General features: G+C 37.4%; 1 protein-coding gene across 1 annotated transcript in view; it reads left to right on the forward strand.

Annotated features, from left to right (window-relative positions):
* The window catches only part of LOC121374577 (gamma-aminobutyric acid receptor alpha-like), a 52183-nt gene extending 39078 nt beyond the window's left edge, over positions 1-13105 (forward strand). Inside the window, 4 exon segments of the mRNA XM_041501681.1 lie at positions 4429-4596; positions 5831-5983; positions 7445-7665; positions 12170-13105. Of these exon segments, the coding sequence (XP_041357615.1) occupies positions 4429-4596; positions 5831-5983; positions 7445-7665; positions 12170-12466 (839 nt within the window). The 3' untranslated portion in view covers positions 12467-13105.
* Positions 13106-18809: the final 5704 nt, after the last annotated feature.

Consider the following 18809-nt stretch of genomic DNA (forward strand, 5'->3'; position numbering starts at 1 on the left):
CATGCATTTGCCCTGCGCGTGAGCCCGTGACGTCACCAATAGCAATCCCCCATGGCATGCACGTTCAATACGTATTGTAGCATGGCATTATGCACTAAGCTGTGGTCTAGAGCGAATAAATACAGGAATATGTAGAAATGCATTTTTCGAATGTGTATACTTTCTTCTTTTTGTTGAGTATATTATTAAGTTCATGAATCAGACCTAATAATTTGGAAAGCTAATGAGTCTAACGTAACCACCTTTAAAATATTGAAGCATAACGAAAATAAAATGCATTGTAAAAGTGACATTTCAAGTATATCTACCAACTGCACTGTACATGTAGTGTTCATATTCAAAATGTAGCATTGTATGGTAGTGACATAATGAACATGTGCTCATGCAAAATGGGGATATCCCATTGTCTTGATACATCTGTACGAATTCCACTATTTTATTTGTGAGATAACCGAGGTTGCCGTTTTACATTTGTCGCTAAATGGACTGGATTGTCTGACAGGAAACCTCTCTGGTTTTCAGTAGGGATCACATTAATCAGATATTTCCACAACAGCATATCATCCAGGTTTGGATTCCCTGCACCTAAGTGGTTGATAGAAGCTTTGGTTTGTACAGCAGAAACTCAATCAAGAATTCCAGATGTCAGTTAAATGCTCCCATTTGTGTTTAAATTCTGCTTCAGAATACTAATGGCTTGTAGAATGTGACTTTTGTAAATATTGAGTACACCATTGGGATTGGAAATCGGACAATCTATGCCTTATTATTGTTCAATTGAGAGTAGTTTATTGTTTTCACATTTCAGTTTCAGGTTGTTTTTCTTCTTAAAATCACGACAAACGATTTATATTTTAAATGCATTAGATTTGGTCTTACTGGTCTTATTCATTTCTGTACAACTAGTTTGCTTTGTTTTTGTTGTTGTTGGGGTTTTTTTGGGGGGGTTTCAATGTTTTTTAGTTTTTAATTTTTTTAAAATTTAAAATTAAAAAATTTATTATTATTATTTATTTATTTTTATTTTTATTTTTATTTATTTTATTTTGTTTGGTGAGGGGTAATTTTTAATGTCTTAAAACACCTTAAATTTGGTTCTTGGCTTAAAATTTGAGAGAGGTATTTAGAATTTAGTTTTCCTTAAGTTAATATACTGATGAATCCAGATCACTTATTAAACTGTGGTCACGGCAGTATCATATATGACCTTACTACACTCTTTCCTTGCCTTGCAAACTGGAGGGATATCTATGAGCAAGTGAAATGCATTTGTAATGATATTACATCTATTTGTTTGGAATTACTTTCTAATCATATTACGTCTTTGTATTAATATCCCATGAATTCTCTGATACACAATTATTCGTATGAGATAGTCATTATGAGTTCTTAAAATATGTGTCCGACTGTTGTAAAATACTGGCCGATAATAACAGTAATGTTGCTCTTACAATTGAAACGCCTATCGGATAATACAGAATTATAGATAGGTCCGTACCTAGCCTAAAATAACTAGAAGCAGTAAACACAAATTAATCGGGGTAAAGCCATGTAGTCATCTCCAGCTAAACATAAATGACACTCTGTGACAGTTTTCATCAAACAAACCGTGTCTGCATGAGGCAGTCAAAAGGTTCTATTGGCATAGTTGTGATTGCTTTTCTGGAATCGCAATCAGGTGTTTTGTCTATAGGAGGACTACCACTCTGGATATACTTTACAGGTTTCCGTTCTATGAAGCGATATTAGCCCTAAGATCACTTCATGGAACGAAGCCCTAGTCGTTAGATACTTGCACCATCTCGAGAAGGAGGTAGACATGCACACACACACACACACACACACACACACACACACACACACACACACACACACACACACACACACACACACACATATATATATATATATACCGGGGCCGTAGCTAGGATTTTTTTTTGGGGGGGGGGGGGGGGGGGGGGGGGCAACTGAGTAGTTAATAGTCTAAAACTAAGATTCTATAATGCTTTCCGGATTTTGTTCGGGGGGCCAACTGCCCCCCTCCCCCCCCCCCCCCCCGCTAGCAACGGTCCTGTACACACACACACACACACACACACACACACACACACACACACACACACACACACAGATATATATATATATATATATATATATATATATATATATATATATATATATATATATATATATATATATATATACTGACACACAGTGAAAACGCAAAACAGATATTTTTCAATATTTCAATATATTTATTGGACTTAAAATAACAATTTATGAGAGGAAGCCATTGATTGGTACTTTTGTCTGGGTTTTAATCCTGGCTTTGTTCTCGTTACACATACAATAGCAGAAACACACACAATGGTGTGAAATGCGTTCACTACATGCTCAATCATGCTGCATACAATGCATGTGAAATGCCAGTATGTGGACACATAAAAGTCACGTAACGGGTGTCATATTCCTCGTCACATTACGAATGCCACGACTCCGAGAAGAACAAAGGGAGCAAGCATTGGGCATGGTTCAAGGGGGGACTTCGCAAAGCCAAGTTGCTAGGACCTTCAGAGTCCATCCATCAACTATTGGACGACTTGTTGAACGTCATCAACAGACCGGGAGTGTCCGTGGTCGACCTCGACCTGGTCAACGTCCCGTTACGACCCCACGCCAAGATCGGCAGATTCGACGACACCACCTCCGTGACCGGTTCAGAACTGCGACGATGACAGCAAGCAACACGACAGGACGTCATGGAAGGCATATCCATCCGATGACGGTCATCCGTCGACTCAGAACGGCTGGACTCAGATGCAGACGTCTGTACAACAGTAACATCATGACACCGCGACATCGTGTTGCGAGACTATACAGTTTGCTCTCCAGAATGGTAATCATCCACCAGCCTTTTAACGGACCATTGTTTTCTCAGATGAGTCCCGTTTCTCTGTCTCCTTTGCCGATGGAAGAGCACGTGTGTACAGGAGACTCCATGAATGGTACGCTGACGGATGCGTGAGGGAACGTGATCGGTTTGGCGGCGGTTGTCTGATGGTATTGGGGGCAATCAACTGTGATTTCAGGATGATCTCATCATTGTCCACGATGCCCTTACAGCCCAGCGTTATGTTGACGTTATTCTAAGACCAGTTCTCCAGCCACTTTCGCGCCGTCACCGAAGACCGTCCATATACTGCAAGAATTACCAAGGAATTCCTGCAACAAGCCGGTGTCACCATTATGAACTGGCCAGCCGTTTCACCGGATTTGAACCCAATTGAACACATGTGGGATGAGTTAGGACGTCGTGTACGTCATCGCCAGCCACCACCGCATAACGTCGCTGAGCTGGCACAGGCTTTGCAGGAGGAGTGGAGGAACATTCCTGTGGCTTATTTAAGATGTTTGTGCCAGTCCTTTCCCGTCGTCTTCACGCATGCTCACGGGCCAGTGGTAGACACACCAGATACTGACCTTGATATTGGGGGTGGTGGTGTGTGTGTGTGTGTGGTGTGTGTGGTGTGTGTGTGTGTGTGTGTGTTGAACTTTTCGATTTCGAATGCAACTCGATTACTGATGATAACTGGCCATGTTTCCATGTGAATGTATGTCATGAATACCAGTCATTAATGTCATATTACATTATCCATCAATTCATTAATAGTTTGTCGTTATTTGCAATGAAAAGTTGTTTTTGCGTTTTCATTGTGTGTCAGTATATATATATATATATATATATATATATACACACATCACACATACACATACACATACAGTGACGGTATGCACTCATGAATCTCTGTCAAAACACTAATGATCCAGATGTTCTAGCAAACAATGAGTATACCCCGCCCCACTGGTGGCACCCGGCATGATCACAGCCTACAGACTTTAAATACCACTAATTTCACCAAGACTTTAAGGTGTACACATTTTTCATCAAAAGGATACCCCGCCAAAAAAAATAATAATAAAAAAAAAAAAAAAAAAAAAAAAAAAAAAAAAAAAAAAACCCAAACACAAATAACAAAACAGATAACAAAACACAAACAGACATTTACAACTTCAAAATAGAGTATGGCATCAGCTATTATTGATTCAGACTTGGTTGTAGTTAGTTGTGCGTCAAATCGTAAAATGGCCTCAATGCCTACCTTGAAATGTTTTGAAAGCTTTCAGGGGTGTACTTCCCCTGATCAAACAACTTCATTTGTTTAGGGTGGGAGAAACTTTCCTCCTGTTATAACAAGGTCCTACTGTACCAAGATGTAAATGTGCAATATCACGTACATCCAAGCTAGTCTCTGTATTTCTTCTTGCGTCAGACAGGGTCATGCATTTATATGCAAACAGTGATACGTATCGGTCAATGATGGTCAAAAATATCCCCATTTGGTTAACACTGCCCCCATTATTTTTCAGTTGCTTATTCCGACAGCGACGTTATCTACAGATGGCGGTACGATCACAAGAAATCGATAGAGACGGCAAAAGACATCTGGCTGTCCCAGTTTGATCTGGTGGATAACAATTTATACAATTACACCAGCGAAATCAAGGGAGATAAATGAATGATACTATTCTCTCTAGGTAATAGCGTTGAATTAATGTAACTTGTATTTGCATTTCTTTTTAGGTGGGGTTTTTGTTGGTATTATTTGATTGTGTTGGGATGTTGTTTTAATATTGAATAATATTCATATAGGTGTATGTTTTAATTAAATGAACTAAAGAAGAAGAAATGTTGTACAATATCAAATCAAGAGGTTTCCCAGTGAGTCTGAGGCAACAACACCAACCACCACCCCACCCTCAGTAGGTATTAATTAATTTCAAAATATCATATCCAGTACATCAGTGATGACGTTTTGTTTTTATGTCCATCCCTATTTATTTACATTATGTGCTATTTTGTGGAAAATATTCCAACTACAATGTCTTTGCTGTTATTTGCCCCTTTTTGTGAAAATAACCCCAGTACGTACGTACATTAATTCATGCAGACATACATACACGCACGCACACATCAAAACATCGCCTATTTGTTATACCTTGTAAATTCATGATACAAGATCTTCAGATTTTAGAGATCTTTGCTCTCTATTGAAAACTCGATAAGTCGTCAGTCGTCTTCAGGGCCCAGTGACCGCTGTCCTTCCACCTAACGTCCACTCCATCCTGTTGCATCTCCCAGACTATCCTGAGTACTACAATATCAATTCAAATTACAGGATAGAAAAATAAATGAAAACTCTAGTTTCCTTTCTCTTTTTGTTTTCTCTGCATATTGCATCATTTTTATTTACTCACCGGACTGTGGTGCAATTGGTCCGAGAATTGATTATCCTAGATTGTCTTTTTTCACGTTTGTCCCACAATCGGTACATCAAAGACAAAGGCCTGTGGGAAACTGAATACCAAAGATCTCTTGTCTTCAATTCGCAACCAAGTGTTCAAATAAATACACTATTGGACACCAAAGAGCTGCAGTTTAAAACCATCGTCTTCATCATCATCATCGTTGTCGTCATCACCATTAGCATCGCCGTGATCGTCATCATTATCATCATTACCATGATCACCGTCATGCTTATCATCGTCGTCTCCAAACAAATCAACAACCTGGTCATCACCACCACCATCATCGTCATCACAACATCATCATCATAGCATCAACATCAGCATCATCTTCATCATCGCATCATCATCAGCATCATCTTAGTTACATGTGTTATTCTTCTGATTATTATTGTTTTAGTAATGCAGAGGATAATGATGACAATCATATCTAAAAGTGTACAATATTTGTCATGTTTGTTTTCAGCCCCTCACACTGTTCTCTCGGTTAAATTCCACCTGTATCGGAACACTGGCTACTTCATCATCCAGATCTACGTACCGTGTGCCTTGCTGGTCATCTTGTCGTGGGTGGCCTTCTGGATAAACAGGGAGGCTACAGCAGACAGAATTGCATTAGGCAAGCTTCATTATGTTATATCGGGATTTTATTAATTAATTATTTATTTAATTAATTATTTACTTGCATTCAGCAGGAGCGGATGCAGGATTTTTTTCAGGAATAGGGGTCAACGTTTATAAAGGGCACCTCCAGTATTCAAGGAGGGGATGCAACATTTGAAAAAAGTGCATGTACATTATTAAAAGGTACATTATTACTAATATATACATGTATTATCTACATATATGGCAATCTTAATCAGAAATATCAAGATGGCCAATACATTGAATGTTCCCCACTAAAAAAGTATGCGTTCAAGGGTCCTTTAGACATTATGCCTTTTTAACAACTAAAACTGCATACTAAATACATTTTCATGTTTAAATATCAGTTATGTGTTTTCTGTCGTCCTAAAGTTTGAAGTAGTTGAAATTAGATTTTACCTGCCAGTGAATTCGTACATACAGGACAAAATATATACAGTCTCTTTAATGGTTGTGTTGTTCAGATGTCGTATGGCGACATTTGCTTCGAGTACAGATTGAAGGAAATGAAACTGTATAATCTATCCTAAGTGATTAGATATTGACTATATACACGAGAATGCTCCTTTAATTACGTAATATTTTATCATGCACACTATTCACTGAATGATAGTAACAATTTAAAACCATTGGTTCATTTCATTACCGAAATAGAATTCGTTTTTAAGGAATAGAATAGAATAGATCTTTAGCGACACCCCAGCACGAAAAATACATCGGCTATTGGGTGTCAAACTCCTTTTTAAGGTTGCATACCTCCATTAATTAATTCATTTAGTTCAATACAAGTTCTATTATCATGCACACTGTTCCCTGAATGGTAGGAACACTTTTAAACCATTAGTTAATTTCAGGTGTTATATTACCGAAATAGATTTTCCTTTTAGGGTTGCATCCAGCATTAATTAATCCATGCAGTTCAAATACAATTTCCATGTCAAAATATATACTGTGAAAAATGTGTCACCGAGAGAGTCGTGTGACTACTAGTTTTAGGGAGTGCTCTCCTTTGATAGGTACCTTGCAAAACATCAACATAGGTAGACCAACCTCATACCAGATCACCGCCTCACGTTGCTGTTATACAATTGACAGTATACCAGATTCACATTTGTTATACGTTAGTACTAAATATAATAAGTACGAACTAGCAATGAGTTATTTAAATACTACAGAGGTCAGCCTACTTGTAATCGTCAATGTTATCTATAGTGTATCAGACGTTTGTATATTTTTGTACGAGGAACTGTTTCCTAAACCAGACTATATTAAGCTGTAAAAAACAAATACTGACACCTCAAGCGATGGTGTCGTGCCTTAATTACTAATGTATCCAGTAGTTATTACTTAATTATTTGAAATGCACTTGTTTAAATGGAAATGTATATTGATATATATGTTTTGTTTTCTAAGTACATGATTAACTATGTTCCAGGGACAACCACGGTACTGACGATGACTCTTCTGGGAATAGAAAACAAGAATGCCTTCCCCAAAGTGCCCTACAGCACGGCTCTCGATCTTTACGTTGGAGTGTGTTTCGCTTTTATCCTAGCTACTATTGTTGAGTTTGCATTCGTTCATTACTTTACAAAGTATGGGACTGGAGAACCTTTTCTGTACGACTCAACTGATGATGACAGTTCGTTTGACGAGGTGACTGTGTTTGTCTTGCTTGCGCCATTTAATTTAAATTTTATACCTAATTTATTATATTAGATTTCATTAAAGGTAAATTCCTGACTCTGTAGATGCTGCAATATTTTTTACAACTAATAGGAGATTGTTTTTGTTATCAATGTTAGATATTAATAACATTTTCTTGATTAGAATATCAATGGCTGCATATCCAATATGTGTATGGTGGAACGGATGATCTCAGTAGGGCAAACAGGGATTTCTTCTTCCAAAGAGTCGTAGCTATTAAAACTAAGTTTGAGCAATAGACATTTTAGGATGACAAAAATACATCGAAACTATAGTGATTGATAATAATACAAGCTCGAAAATGTTATTGGTACGATATTTATATCAGTAAAAAATACATTACCTAGAAACATGTTACACTAGTTACAGAGTCATAAATGTCCCTTTACAGTAGTTTTTTTTTTATCGATTTTAAGGAATACCAACAAATAAGCAAACACGAACACTGTCTTGGCCCACAGTACCCAGTAGTGTAGTGCACTTTTATGTCATAATACACCGGATGAAAATGCTTTAATACTTGTTCATAACTTGTTTCATGTAGCATTTAATCCAGTTTCAATCAGTTTCTTGTTGTCATTATTATTATTATCATCTTTTTATCACTTTTAGGAAATGCATAATTAGGGTGTTGTTTTACAAAATTAAACTCATTTTGTTTTTAATTCCTTATTATTCATAAAATATGGAATGGTAATTTATTCCCCACTTTCAGCTTGATCCATACAGTGATTAAGATGATAAAAAAGTAATTATAAATCCTAACATTTCAAAAGTATGTTGATCCACTAACACGCCAACATACCAACTTTGGTTTCGGGGTATTTAATGATGCCAAGAAATCACTTTGGAGTAGGTTGGAATCAGATATAAAAAATATATATATATATTATTGCAATTTGACACTTTTATTGTGCAACAATACTTTTAGGAAATGCATAACCTTGTCGTTTTACAATGAACTCTTTCATTTTTTTTATAATTGATCAAATATGGAATGGGAATTTGTTCCTGGTGTCCAATTTGACACGTTCACTGATTTTGAGATAATAAGAACGTTTTCACTGGAAAAAGTCCATTGATCCAAAAAAAACACACGAAAATACATGCCAAATGTGGTTTTGTGGTATTCAGTTAAGCCTATAGATCATGCTAGACAAGATTGGAATCAAACAAAGTTTTTAAAATATTTATTATAATTTGACACTTTTCTTGTGAAACAATATATTTTGGAAATACATTCGCGTATAGGGGTTTTTGTGCTTTTTTTTCGCGTATGGTTTTGCAATAAACTCGAATATTATTTTCCTTTCATATTATTGATAAAAGATGGAACGGGAATTTGTTCCCCACGTCCAGTTTAACACATACAGTGATTTGAGATTATTAAAGGGACATTCCTGAGTTTGCAGTATTGTAAGATGTTTCCGACTAATAAAATATTTCTACGATTAAACTTGCATATTAAATATAGTATCTTGTTTAGAATATCAGTGGCTATATATTCAATGTGTTTCTGGTCGTCTTCATATTTGTAAGAAGCCCAAACTGGATTTTGTCTTCGTACGTACGAAAAAATAATATTTTAGGAAATAAATGAAATTTAACCTAGTACAAATATTAGAACGATCAGAAACACGTTTAATATCCAGCCATTAACCTTTTATGAAGAAAACTATGTTTAATATGTAATTACAATCGTTAAAAAGTCTCTATTAGTTGATAACATCTTGAAAATTGCAGCAAACTCAGGAATGTCCCTGTAATAATTCGTTTTCACTTAAAAAAGGCAGTTTATTACAAACAGGTTTATTAAATACAAAAATTTCAAAAATCCACTGACCGAAAAATTTTATGAAAAGACATGCCAAATTTGGTATGGTTGTATTCAATTAAGGTCATAGATCATGCCAGAGTAGGATGGAATCGAAAACAATATGTTTTTAATTGTTCTAAATTCTTATTATTGATAAACGTTGGAATGGGAATTTCTTCTCCGCGTCCAGTTTGGCACATACAGTGATTTTGAGATGATGAAAAATTGCAAATGCAATAAATACAGAAAGTCCATCGATCTAACAAATTATGAAAAGACTTGCAAAATTTGGTTTCGTAGTATCCAGTTAACGCCATAGCTCATAGCATAGTAAGTTGGAATCGTAAATAACTTTAAAACAACATATTTTAATTTGATTCTTTTATTGCAAAATTATACTTTTAGGAAATGCATTCACACGTCATTCCCCACGTCTATTTGTTATTATTGATAAAAGTTGTAATATAAATGTGTTCCCCATGTCCAGCTTAACACATTAATTGATTTTGAGATGAAGAAAAAGACGTTTTCAGTTGGAAAACGGCACGATCGTGGAAATACAATATGTCTCAAGATGTCGAAATTCCATTGATTGACAAATTTGTGAGAGAAAAAAATCATGCCAAATTTAGTTTGGTGGTATTCAGTTAAGACTATATATAGAGTAGCTGGGAATTGAAATTTAAAAACATTATTGTAATTTGACACTATTTTGAAATTATACTTTTAGGAAATACATTCACATCTGTTTTTGTAATAAACTAAAATTATTATTTTTGATTATTATTATTGATCAAAGTTGGAATGGGAATTTGTCCTCCACATCCAGTTTGGCACATACAGTGATTTTGATATCATAAAAAGGTATTTTTTCACTTATTTTCACAAATTTGGTCTAGTGGTATTCATTGAAGTATATAGATCATGGTACAGTAGCTTGGAATATAAATTGCAATTTACAACAACAATTTGAAACTTTTTAGTGCAAAATTATACTTTTAGGAAATACGTTCGCATCTTATTTTACAATAAACTCAATTGTTTTTCCTTACTATTGATAAAAGATGCAATGGGGATGTCTTCTCTGCGTCCATTTTGACACATACAGTGATTTTGAGATAATAACAATGTCGGGTTTTTTTTGTTGAAAATTGCAGTTTATTACAAACATTTAGGAACATTAATGAAAATGCAATAAATACGAAAAACCCAAAAGACAATTGATTGAAATATTAGGAAACAACATCCCAAATTTAGTTTGATGGTATTTAGATAAGCTTATAGATCATCCTAGAGTAGATTGTAATAGAAAATAAAGGGTTTTTTGGTGTGTTTCTTTTAATTATTCTAATTAGAAAATGTTATTACGAAACTGCATTCAGGTGTGGTTTTGAATAAACTCTATTTATTATTTTCTTATTATTGATAAAAGTTGAAATGGGAATTTGTTCCCCACGCCCAGATTTGTACAGTGATTTGTAGATGATCAGAACATCTTTTCTACTAGAGAACAGGTAATTTATTACAAAATGGAATGTCAAAGTCAATGCAATAAATACAAACATTTCAAAAGTCCATTGATTAACAAATTAACGAAACACAAACCACATTTGGTTTAATGGTATTGGTATCGAAAATAAAGGGTTTTTAATTGCAATTTGACACTTTTATTGGGAACTGCATATGGTGTGGTTTTGCAATAAGCTAATATATATATATATAATTTCTTCTTATTAATAAAATTGGAATGGTAATTTGTTCCCCACGCCCATATATGCACATACAGTGGTTTGTAGATGATGAGAACATCGTTTTCACTAGACAAAAGGACATTTGTACATAATGGAATGTTAAAGGACATTAACACAATAAATACGAAAATTTCAAGTCTATTACTAAATTTTGTTTATGAAAATACATGCCAAATGTGGCTTCATGGTATTCAATTGAGCCTATAGATCATGCTAGACTAGGTTGTAATCGAAAATAATTTTTATTTAAAATTTTAATATACTCACCTGTGGTACGTATACCTTTGCACAGCTGTATACACTGTGTTTTTAAAACTTGATTTTATAATTTTTTGTATTGATGTATATCATCAATTCATTTTCATATTTACCATTGTGTGACACCCAATAGCTGATATATTTTTGTGCTGGAGTGTCCTAAAATATTCATGCATCATCATCAATGACAGACCTCGACCGTAACCAATCGGCCAACCAGAACTTCCACAAAACTGGAAGCCCAATTAACTGAAGTTAAGAAAGCGTGCAGGCAGACACTCGGTTTGAAACTAATATAACAGTTTAAAAGATCCCTTGCTGTTGATTTGTGTAATGGCATTGGGTTTCCTCTCATTAATCATATGTCCAGCGTCCTATATCCGTGATTGAAATGTTTTGAGTGCCTCGTTAACTAAAACAGTCCTCCATTCGTTAGCAATATATCGCCATACAGTAATTACATCATTGTCATATTTACGATCAATCACCATTATAAAATATTATCATTACATCATCAGCAAAATTGGATGTTAAGTTCAGAACGACATACCGCTTATTTGTGTATCCTTCTTTTAGTATGAAACAGCTCTCATTCAACTAATATTTTACTTATATCTGTTTATTGTAGGAGTGTACAGATATGGAGAGCCGAGGCGCTGTTTTCAAAGTTAATGGAATGAACGGACTGGATGACATCCAAGACACGACACAAGACCATCAAGTTAAGAAAGGTTTCCTCGCCAAACTGTGTGGATGCTTGACCGAAACTAAAGGCTACAAAGGCATACAGAAGCGAGATATGCAAAGAGCGTTTAGCAACAGCGTCAGCAAAATAGACCGGCTGTGTAGAATTATGTTTCCGTTAGCCTTCTTGGTGTTCAATGCCGTGTACTGGATTGCTTACTCCCGTTGGCCGTCGAGATGACAACTATTGGTCTTTCTTATTTCTGAAATGCTGATGGTGTTCGGGTGATGACGCAGTTGAAGTATGCATTCAAAACTTTACCTGTAGAAGAACGAGGTGAGATTCAGGTTCACCACGAGCGTGAAGCCAACAGTCCATTGATAATGATGATGAAGCACAGCAGTTCAGCCACTAGATGTGTGTGGATGAGACAGCATTGAATTTAATAAGCAAACAGTTAAATCATATCGCTGTATGTAAGAGCCAATTACTCAGAAAAGTAAAATTTGATCAACAGTGTTTGTATTATAAATATAAATATCGACTTAACGGTGCTCGACTGTATTGTTATTTTGGAGAGTTAAAGTGTGCAAACACTCTAGCGATTCAGGCACGACATTTTGTACATTACAATTGACCTTGAACAGTATTACAAACCATGTAGGAAGAATGTATCGTCCGGGAAGTTATAAATCGTCGCACAGACAGAGTAAAAAGGATATATCGTCGTGTGGAGTCGTATTCATCCAGCAGACGAAACCACTGACAATATATTATGGTTGACATGTTCGTTGAACTATGTATTGTACAGAGACACGAACGTGAATGTTTAATAGTTATTCGTTCAGAGTGTGTACAGATATACGGTTTTGGATGTGGTAATACTTCTATACGCGTGTTTAGTATATGTTTATCATAAGAAACATTACCAGTAACGTGGTCACATTGAAACTGTTGTCAAAATATTAAAATTTGTTTTATGATTCTAGTTGCCTTTATAAATGCTACATTCTTCTGTATAATATTAAGTGAGGTTGGTATCTACACTCCTGTAACCAAAGACAATCAATCTTCGGGAATAGTGATTTGTGCGATATTATATATATATAGATATAGATATAGATATAGATAGATAGATATAACGTGGCTAGTGAGTCTTGTGATTCATAGCTCTGTTTCACGAAGTGATCTTAGCACCAAGATCACCTTAAGTGCCTACGGTAGCTATACATTTAAGGTGATCTTATGGCTAAGATCGCTTCGTGGAACAGAGCCCAGGTCTGTTGCTTTATGGATTTAACTCATTTTGTAAAACCTTTCCTTGAATTATATAGCATGTATACAATGGATTAATTTGTGAACGTAAGAAAATATTGATGCATAATAAACCTTTTATATACACCATCCCACAGTCAGGACGGCACATACCACGGTCTTTGATATACCAGTCGTGGTGCACTGGATAGAACGAGAAATAGCTCAATAGCCCCACCCTACGGGGGTCGATCCTAGACTGACATATAATATGGAAGAACATATTCAACGGAAGTCTTAAGAAGGGCGCGTTACAGAAAGAACATTAAACTGGATGAATTATAAATGCTTAAATGTCAAAACACTCGTGATTAAAGCTTTAACATTAAAAAGTTTCCTCCTTTCTTTCATTCCTTCATTCATTCTTTCTTTCCTTGATGTATTACATCTTTCTTCCTTTTAATTTTTATCGTTTTGTTAACTGCTTCAGTGTTGATAAATATCAATGTTTTCGTGTATCCATATTAATTATTAAAGTTGTTATATATTGCATGTATCCAGGTTATTTACTGGTCTAAAAGACTCGTAGTTTGGGGGGAAAATATTTCGAGATTTCTTATGTTCGTAGGTAGTGATATCAGGGTCCCAACCCTAACACTACCATATTTGTTTCTGACTTCAATAGTATGAAAAAAAGCCAACACCCTCGCCTCCCCTCCCTACACCACCCCATTACACACACCTCTAAACAGAACCCAAAAATCCGTTAAAATCGCGGCTAGAAGATGCTTAAGGTGTCTTTTTTAATGGTACATTAAACTATTTACGCTCTCAAGGGATATTTTTAGCGCCACAAATTCTAAAGTGGCTTGGTTTCATATGTGTTCGCGTGTCCAGTGCCGGATAAAATGTAAATAACTGTCTAGACTGAGGAATCTAATTTAAAACTGTACGGAGGAAATAACAAGGGAACAAAACAAAGCAATGTAGCCAAGGCTGCCCTTCAGTATAAGTAAATTAAAAACATATGGGAGTTCTGGACATTACAGGTTTCTTTTGCCATCGCAGATTTCTTTATGAGAAGGTCAACTTTGTAGAGAAGTAGCATACATACGCTTGTACTGAGATGCGAACCCAGCACTTAGCAGCATTAAGGGGGTTTACGCACTACGTCATCGAGGACGCGTTGCAATGTAGTATATATACACTTGTTAGCACAACTTTGTGTTTAACATATAATTTTTGCATCGCAACTACATTTACCGAAAGTACAGGGTGATTTTTTTTGTGGGGTTTTCTTATGTTTTTTTTCTTCTTTTTTTCTTTATACAGAATATATATATATATATATATATATATATGTATATATCTATATATATATATATATATATATATATATATATGTATGCATGTATGCATGTATGTATGTATGTATGTATACTGAAGACTCCCAAAGAAAAGGTACAATGTCACTGCATCCAGATTTATTGAAATCTATATATATAAATTAAAGCAACAACAAAACAAAGCAGAACAAAAACAAACAAACAAACGCAGCTGATGTAAGAACTGAGTGAGGTATGTCATGTTGCAAAGTGGTCAATTCTCGCAGAAAATGTACAATTCACCATCTTGTGTAGCCGAAAACGGGTCAACTCGCCCCAAAGCAACTCGCCCCAGTGTTTGACAACTCGCCCCAAAATGTACTGTCCTTAAATAATTGTGACGAAATTAACAATGGACGTTTACAACTTTGGTGTCATTTCATTTATTAATATTACAGTGAAACTTCGCTATTACGACCACTTATTAAATGGTTTTATATTGGGGAGACCCTAATATCGGATAAATAATAATCTATTACAATGAACTGTCAAGCCTATTGTAACGACGTTTTTGAGTTTGTCCCTTATTTCATTAAAATAATAATCAGGCAAGGCTTTTGGACTCCGACTGATGTGCATATTCAACAATATGTAACGCGCACATTATTGCCTAAAATATTGGTATATTAATTGATATGCGTTGACTAAACAGAGTGGGGCGAGTTGACCAACCGCTGGGTCGAGTTTGTAGTGGGCGAGATGGTTTTGGGGCACGTTGACCTGCTCCCGTGTAGCCAACGCATCATTGATGTCTTAATGTTAAAACGGGGGGGGGGGGGGGGGGGGGGGGGGGGGGGGGGGGGGGGGGGCGTTGCCCAGTGGTAAAACACTCACTTGATGCGCGGTTGGTTTGGGATCGTGTCCCGTTTGTGGGCTCATTAGGCTATTTCTCGTTCCAGCCAGTGCACTACGACTGGTATATCAAATGCCGTGGTATGTGCTATCCTGTCTGTGCGATGGTGCATATAAATGATCCTTTGCCACAAATGAACATATGTAACGGGTTTCCTTTCTAAGAATATATGTCCACATGTTTGACATCCAATGGCTGATGATTAATAAACCAATGTGCTCTAGCGGTGTCGTTAAACAAAAAGAAACTTTAACTTTAATGTTAAACCGGGAATGGTAGACAATACCAGTAGTAACAAGGCCTGTTGAGAGTCGTGAGTCGGAAAACGTGTTCAAATCATTCACATTCGAAGTAGTAGGCCACAAGAATAACTATGACAGGGTTATGGCGAAATTTGATGAACATTTCATTCCAAAAAGTAACATTATTTACGAGAGGGCATGTTTCTACAAACGCGATCAAATGCCAGACGAAAGTATGGAAGCCTATATCAGACATCTTTACCATATTGCTGAAAAATGTGATTTTGGTGATAAGAAGGAAGAACAAATTCGCGATCGAATTGTCATCGGAATTTTGGACAAAGAATTGTCGCAGAAACTGCAAATGAAGTCTGATTTAACCTTGAACACTGCCATTGAAATGTCACGCCACTATGAACTTGTGAAATCGCAGAATGTTTCTCTGAACAATCCACAGAATTTGGATGCAGTATCGTCACACGGTGCACGATACAAGAAATTACAGTCACAAGATGGAAAACCTGGCACGTTCAGAAGAGGTAAACCACCGAATCAGTCACGTAACCATGGAAACAAAGGCACCGGATTGAAGCCATGTTCTAAATGCACGTACCTGCATGGTCCTCAACAGTGTCCCGCGAGTAGTGCAAGATGCAACCGATGTTCACGTGTTGGACATTTCGAACAGGCATGTTTCACAAAATCTATTCATGAAATCACTCACGCTGTCGAGGATGTTGACGAGTCCACAGAAGACATTGAAGAATTCTATCTCGGGACTATCGAAACTCCTACCTCTGAAGATGAACAACCGCAGAGAGTGTACCTGGATATTGGTGGAAAAGACCTGAACTTTAAGATTGACACAGGTGCTGACGCAACAGTGATTTCTGAGAGAGTGTTCCGCTCATTGCGTCCGCGACCAAAACTGCTGAGTACGAAGATTCGTCTGAACAGTCCTGGAGGATTGCTGTCGTGCATAGGTCAGTTCATTGCCAGAGTCAATGTAAGACAACAGGTGCACAACATCAGGATCTTCGTCGTGTCGAATGCAGTTGACTGTCTACTCGGCAGAAGTGCAGCATCAAGTATGGGATTCGTCAAAAGGGTGGAAGACGTTACCAACGATGTGTTTGATGACATTGGTCTGATGAAGGGGGAACCCATCAAGATCAAACTGAAAGACAATGCTCAACCATACAGCGTCCAAACAGCGCGGCGGATCGCCATTCCTATGCTACCAAAAGTGGAAGCCGAGCTGAAGAGGATGGAAGAAAACGATGTCATTGCCAGTATCACAGAAGCTACAGAATGGTGTTCTCCAATTGTGCCAGCAACCAAGAAGTCTCAGAATCTGTGTGGATCTGAAAAGACTGAACGAAGCTGTAGTTCGCGAGAGACACATCCTACCGACATTCTCTGCGGAATCGTCGGAGTAGAAGTCTCCACAGATGACATCATCATCTGGGGCAGTTCAACAGAAGAGCATGACTCCAGACTGGACCAGGTCCTCGCAAGAATCAAGTCTTCAGGAATGAAACTGAACAAAGCAAAATGCATCTTCCACCAGGAAAGTGTGGAATTTCTCGGCAACGTGATCACAGGCGAATGAACCCTACCTGATCCGAAGAAGGTTGTGGCAATCAATGAGATGAAAGCTCCAACAAATGTGTCCGAGCTAAAACAGTTTCTTGGCATGGTGAACTTTCTGGGAAAGTATGTGCCAAACCTCTCAGACATCCTTCAGCCGCTAAACAGTCTGCTGAGATCTGATACTGTGTGGACATGGGATCACAGTCAGAAAGAAGCCTTCGAGAACGTGAAGAAGCAGATTTCCTCACCACCGAACCTTGCGTTCTACGATCTGACAAAGCCTGTCATCGTGAGTACAGACGCAAGCAGCTACGGCATCGGAGGGATACTTCTACAAGAACATGGAACAGAGTTGAAGCCTGTTGCCTTTTGCTCTAGAACTCCGAGTGATACGGAAAAGCGTTACGCTCAGATCGAAAAAGAGTGTCTCGCTAGTGTCTGGACTTGTGAGAAATTCCAGAAATATCTCATCGGACTTGAACGCTTTCGGCTGATCACGGACAACAAGCCACTGGTACCCATCATCAACAAGAAAGACATCGACCAAGTGCCACCCAGAATACAGAGACTACTCATCAGGATGATGAAGTTCACTCCTGTGGCAGAGCACATGCCTGGCAAGAGTTTGGTTGTCGCTGACACACTATCAAGATTTCCGGTCGGTAAACCAGAATCATCTGAACTGGAGAACGAAGTCACATCACACATTGACTCATTTGAAGTCAACCTACCCGTGTCTGACGTGAAGCTGGAAAGAATCCGGGAAGCCACAAAAGAGGATCCCGAAATGCACTTGTTGACGTCGTGCATCATTGATGGATGGCCGAGCCACAGTCAGAACATAAGAGCGAGCTTGGGGTCATACTACAGAGACAGAAGCCATTTGAGTGTGTGCAACGGACTTGTTACATTCAATGACCGTATTGTGATTCCAAAGGCAATGCGGAAAGAGATCCTGAACTGCCTACATGAAGGACACCAAGGTGTGACCAAGTGCAGAAATCGTGCAAGACAAACAGTCTGGTGGCCCGGTGTTGGGAAAGACATTAAACGTTGCGTGGAATCTTGCGAGTTCTGCCAGAACAACCGACCAGCACATCGCAAAGAACCTCTGAAGACAACACTGCTACCACCTGCACCATGGGAGAAACTTGGGATGGACCTGTGCGAACACCAGGAGAAGCACTTCCTTGTCGTAGTTGACTACTACTCTCGCTTTATCGAAATCCTTCACCTGCCATCGACCACCAGCAGAA

This window comes from Gigantopelta aegis, chromosome 6 (assembly GCF_016097555.1).
Source record: "Gigantopelta aegis isolate Gae_Host chromosome 6, Gae_host_genome, whole genome shotgun sequence".
In the NCBI taxonomy this organism is placed as follows: Eukaryota; Metazoa; Mollusca; class Gastropoda; order Neomphalida; family Peltospiridae; genus Gigantopelta; species Gigantopelta aegis.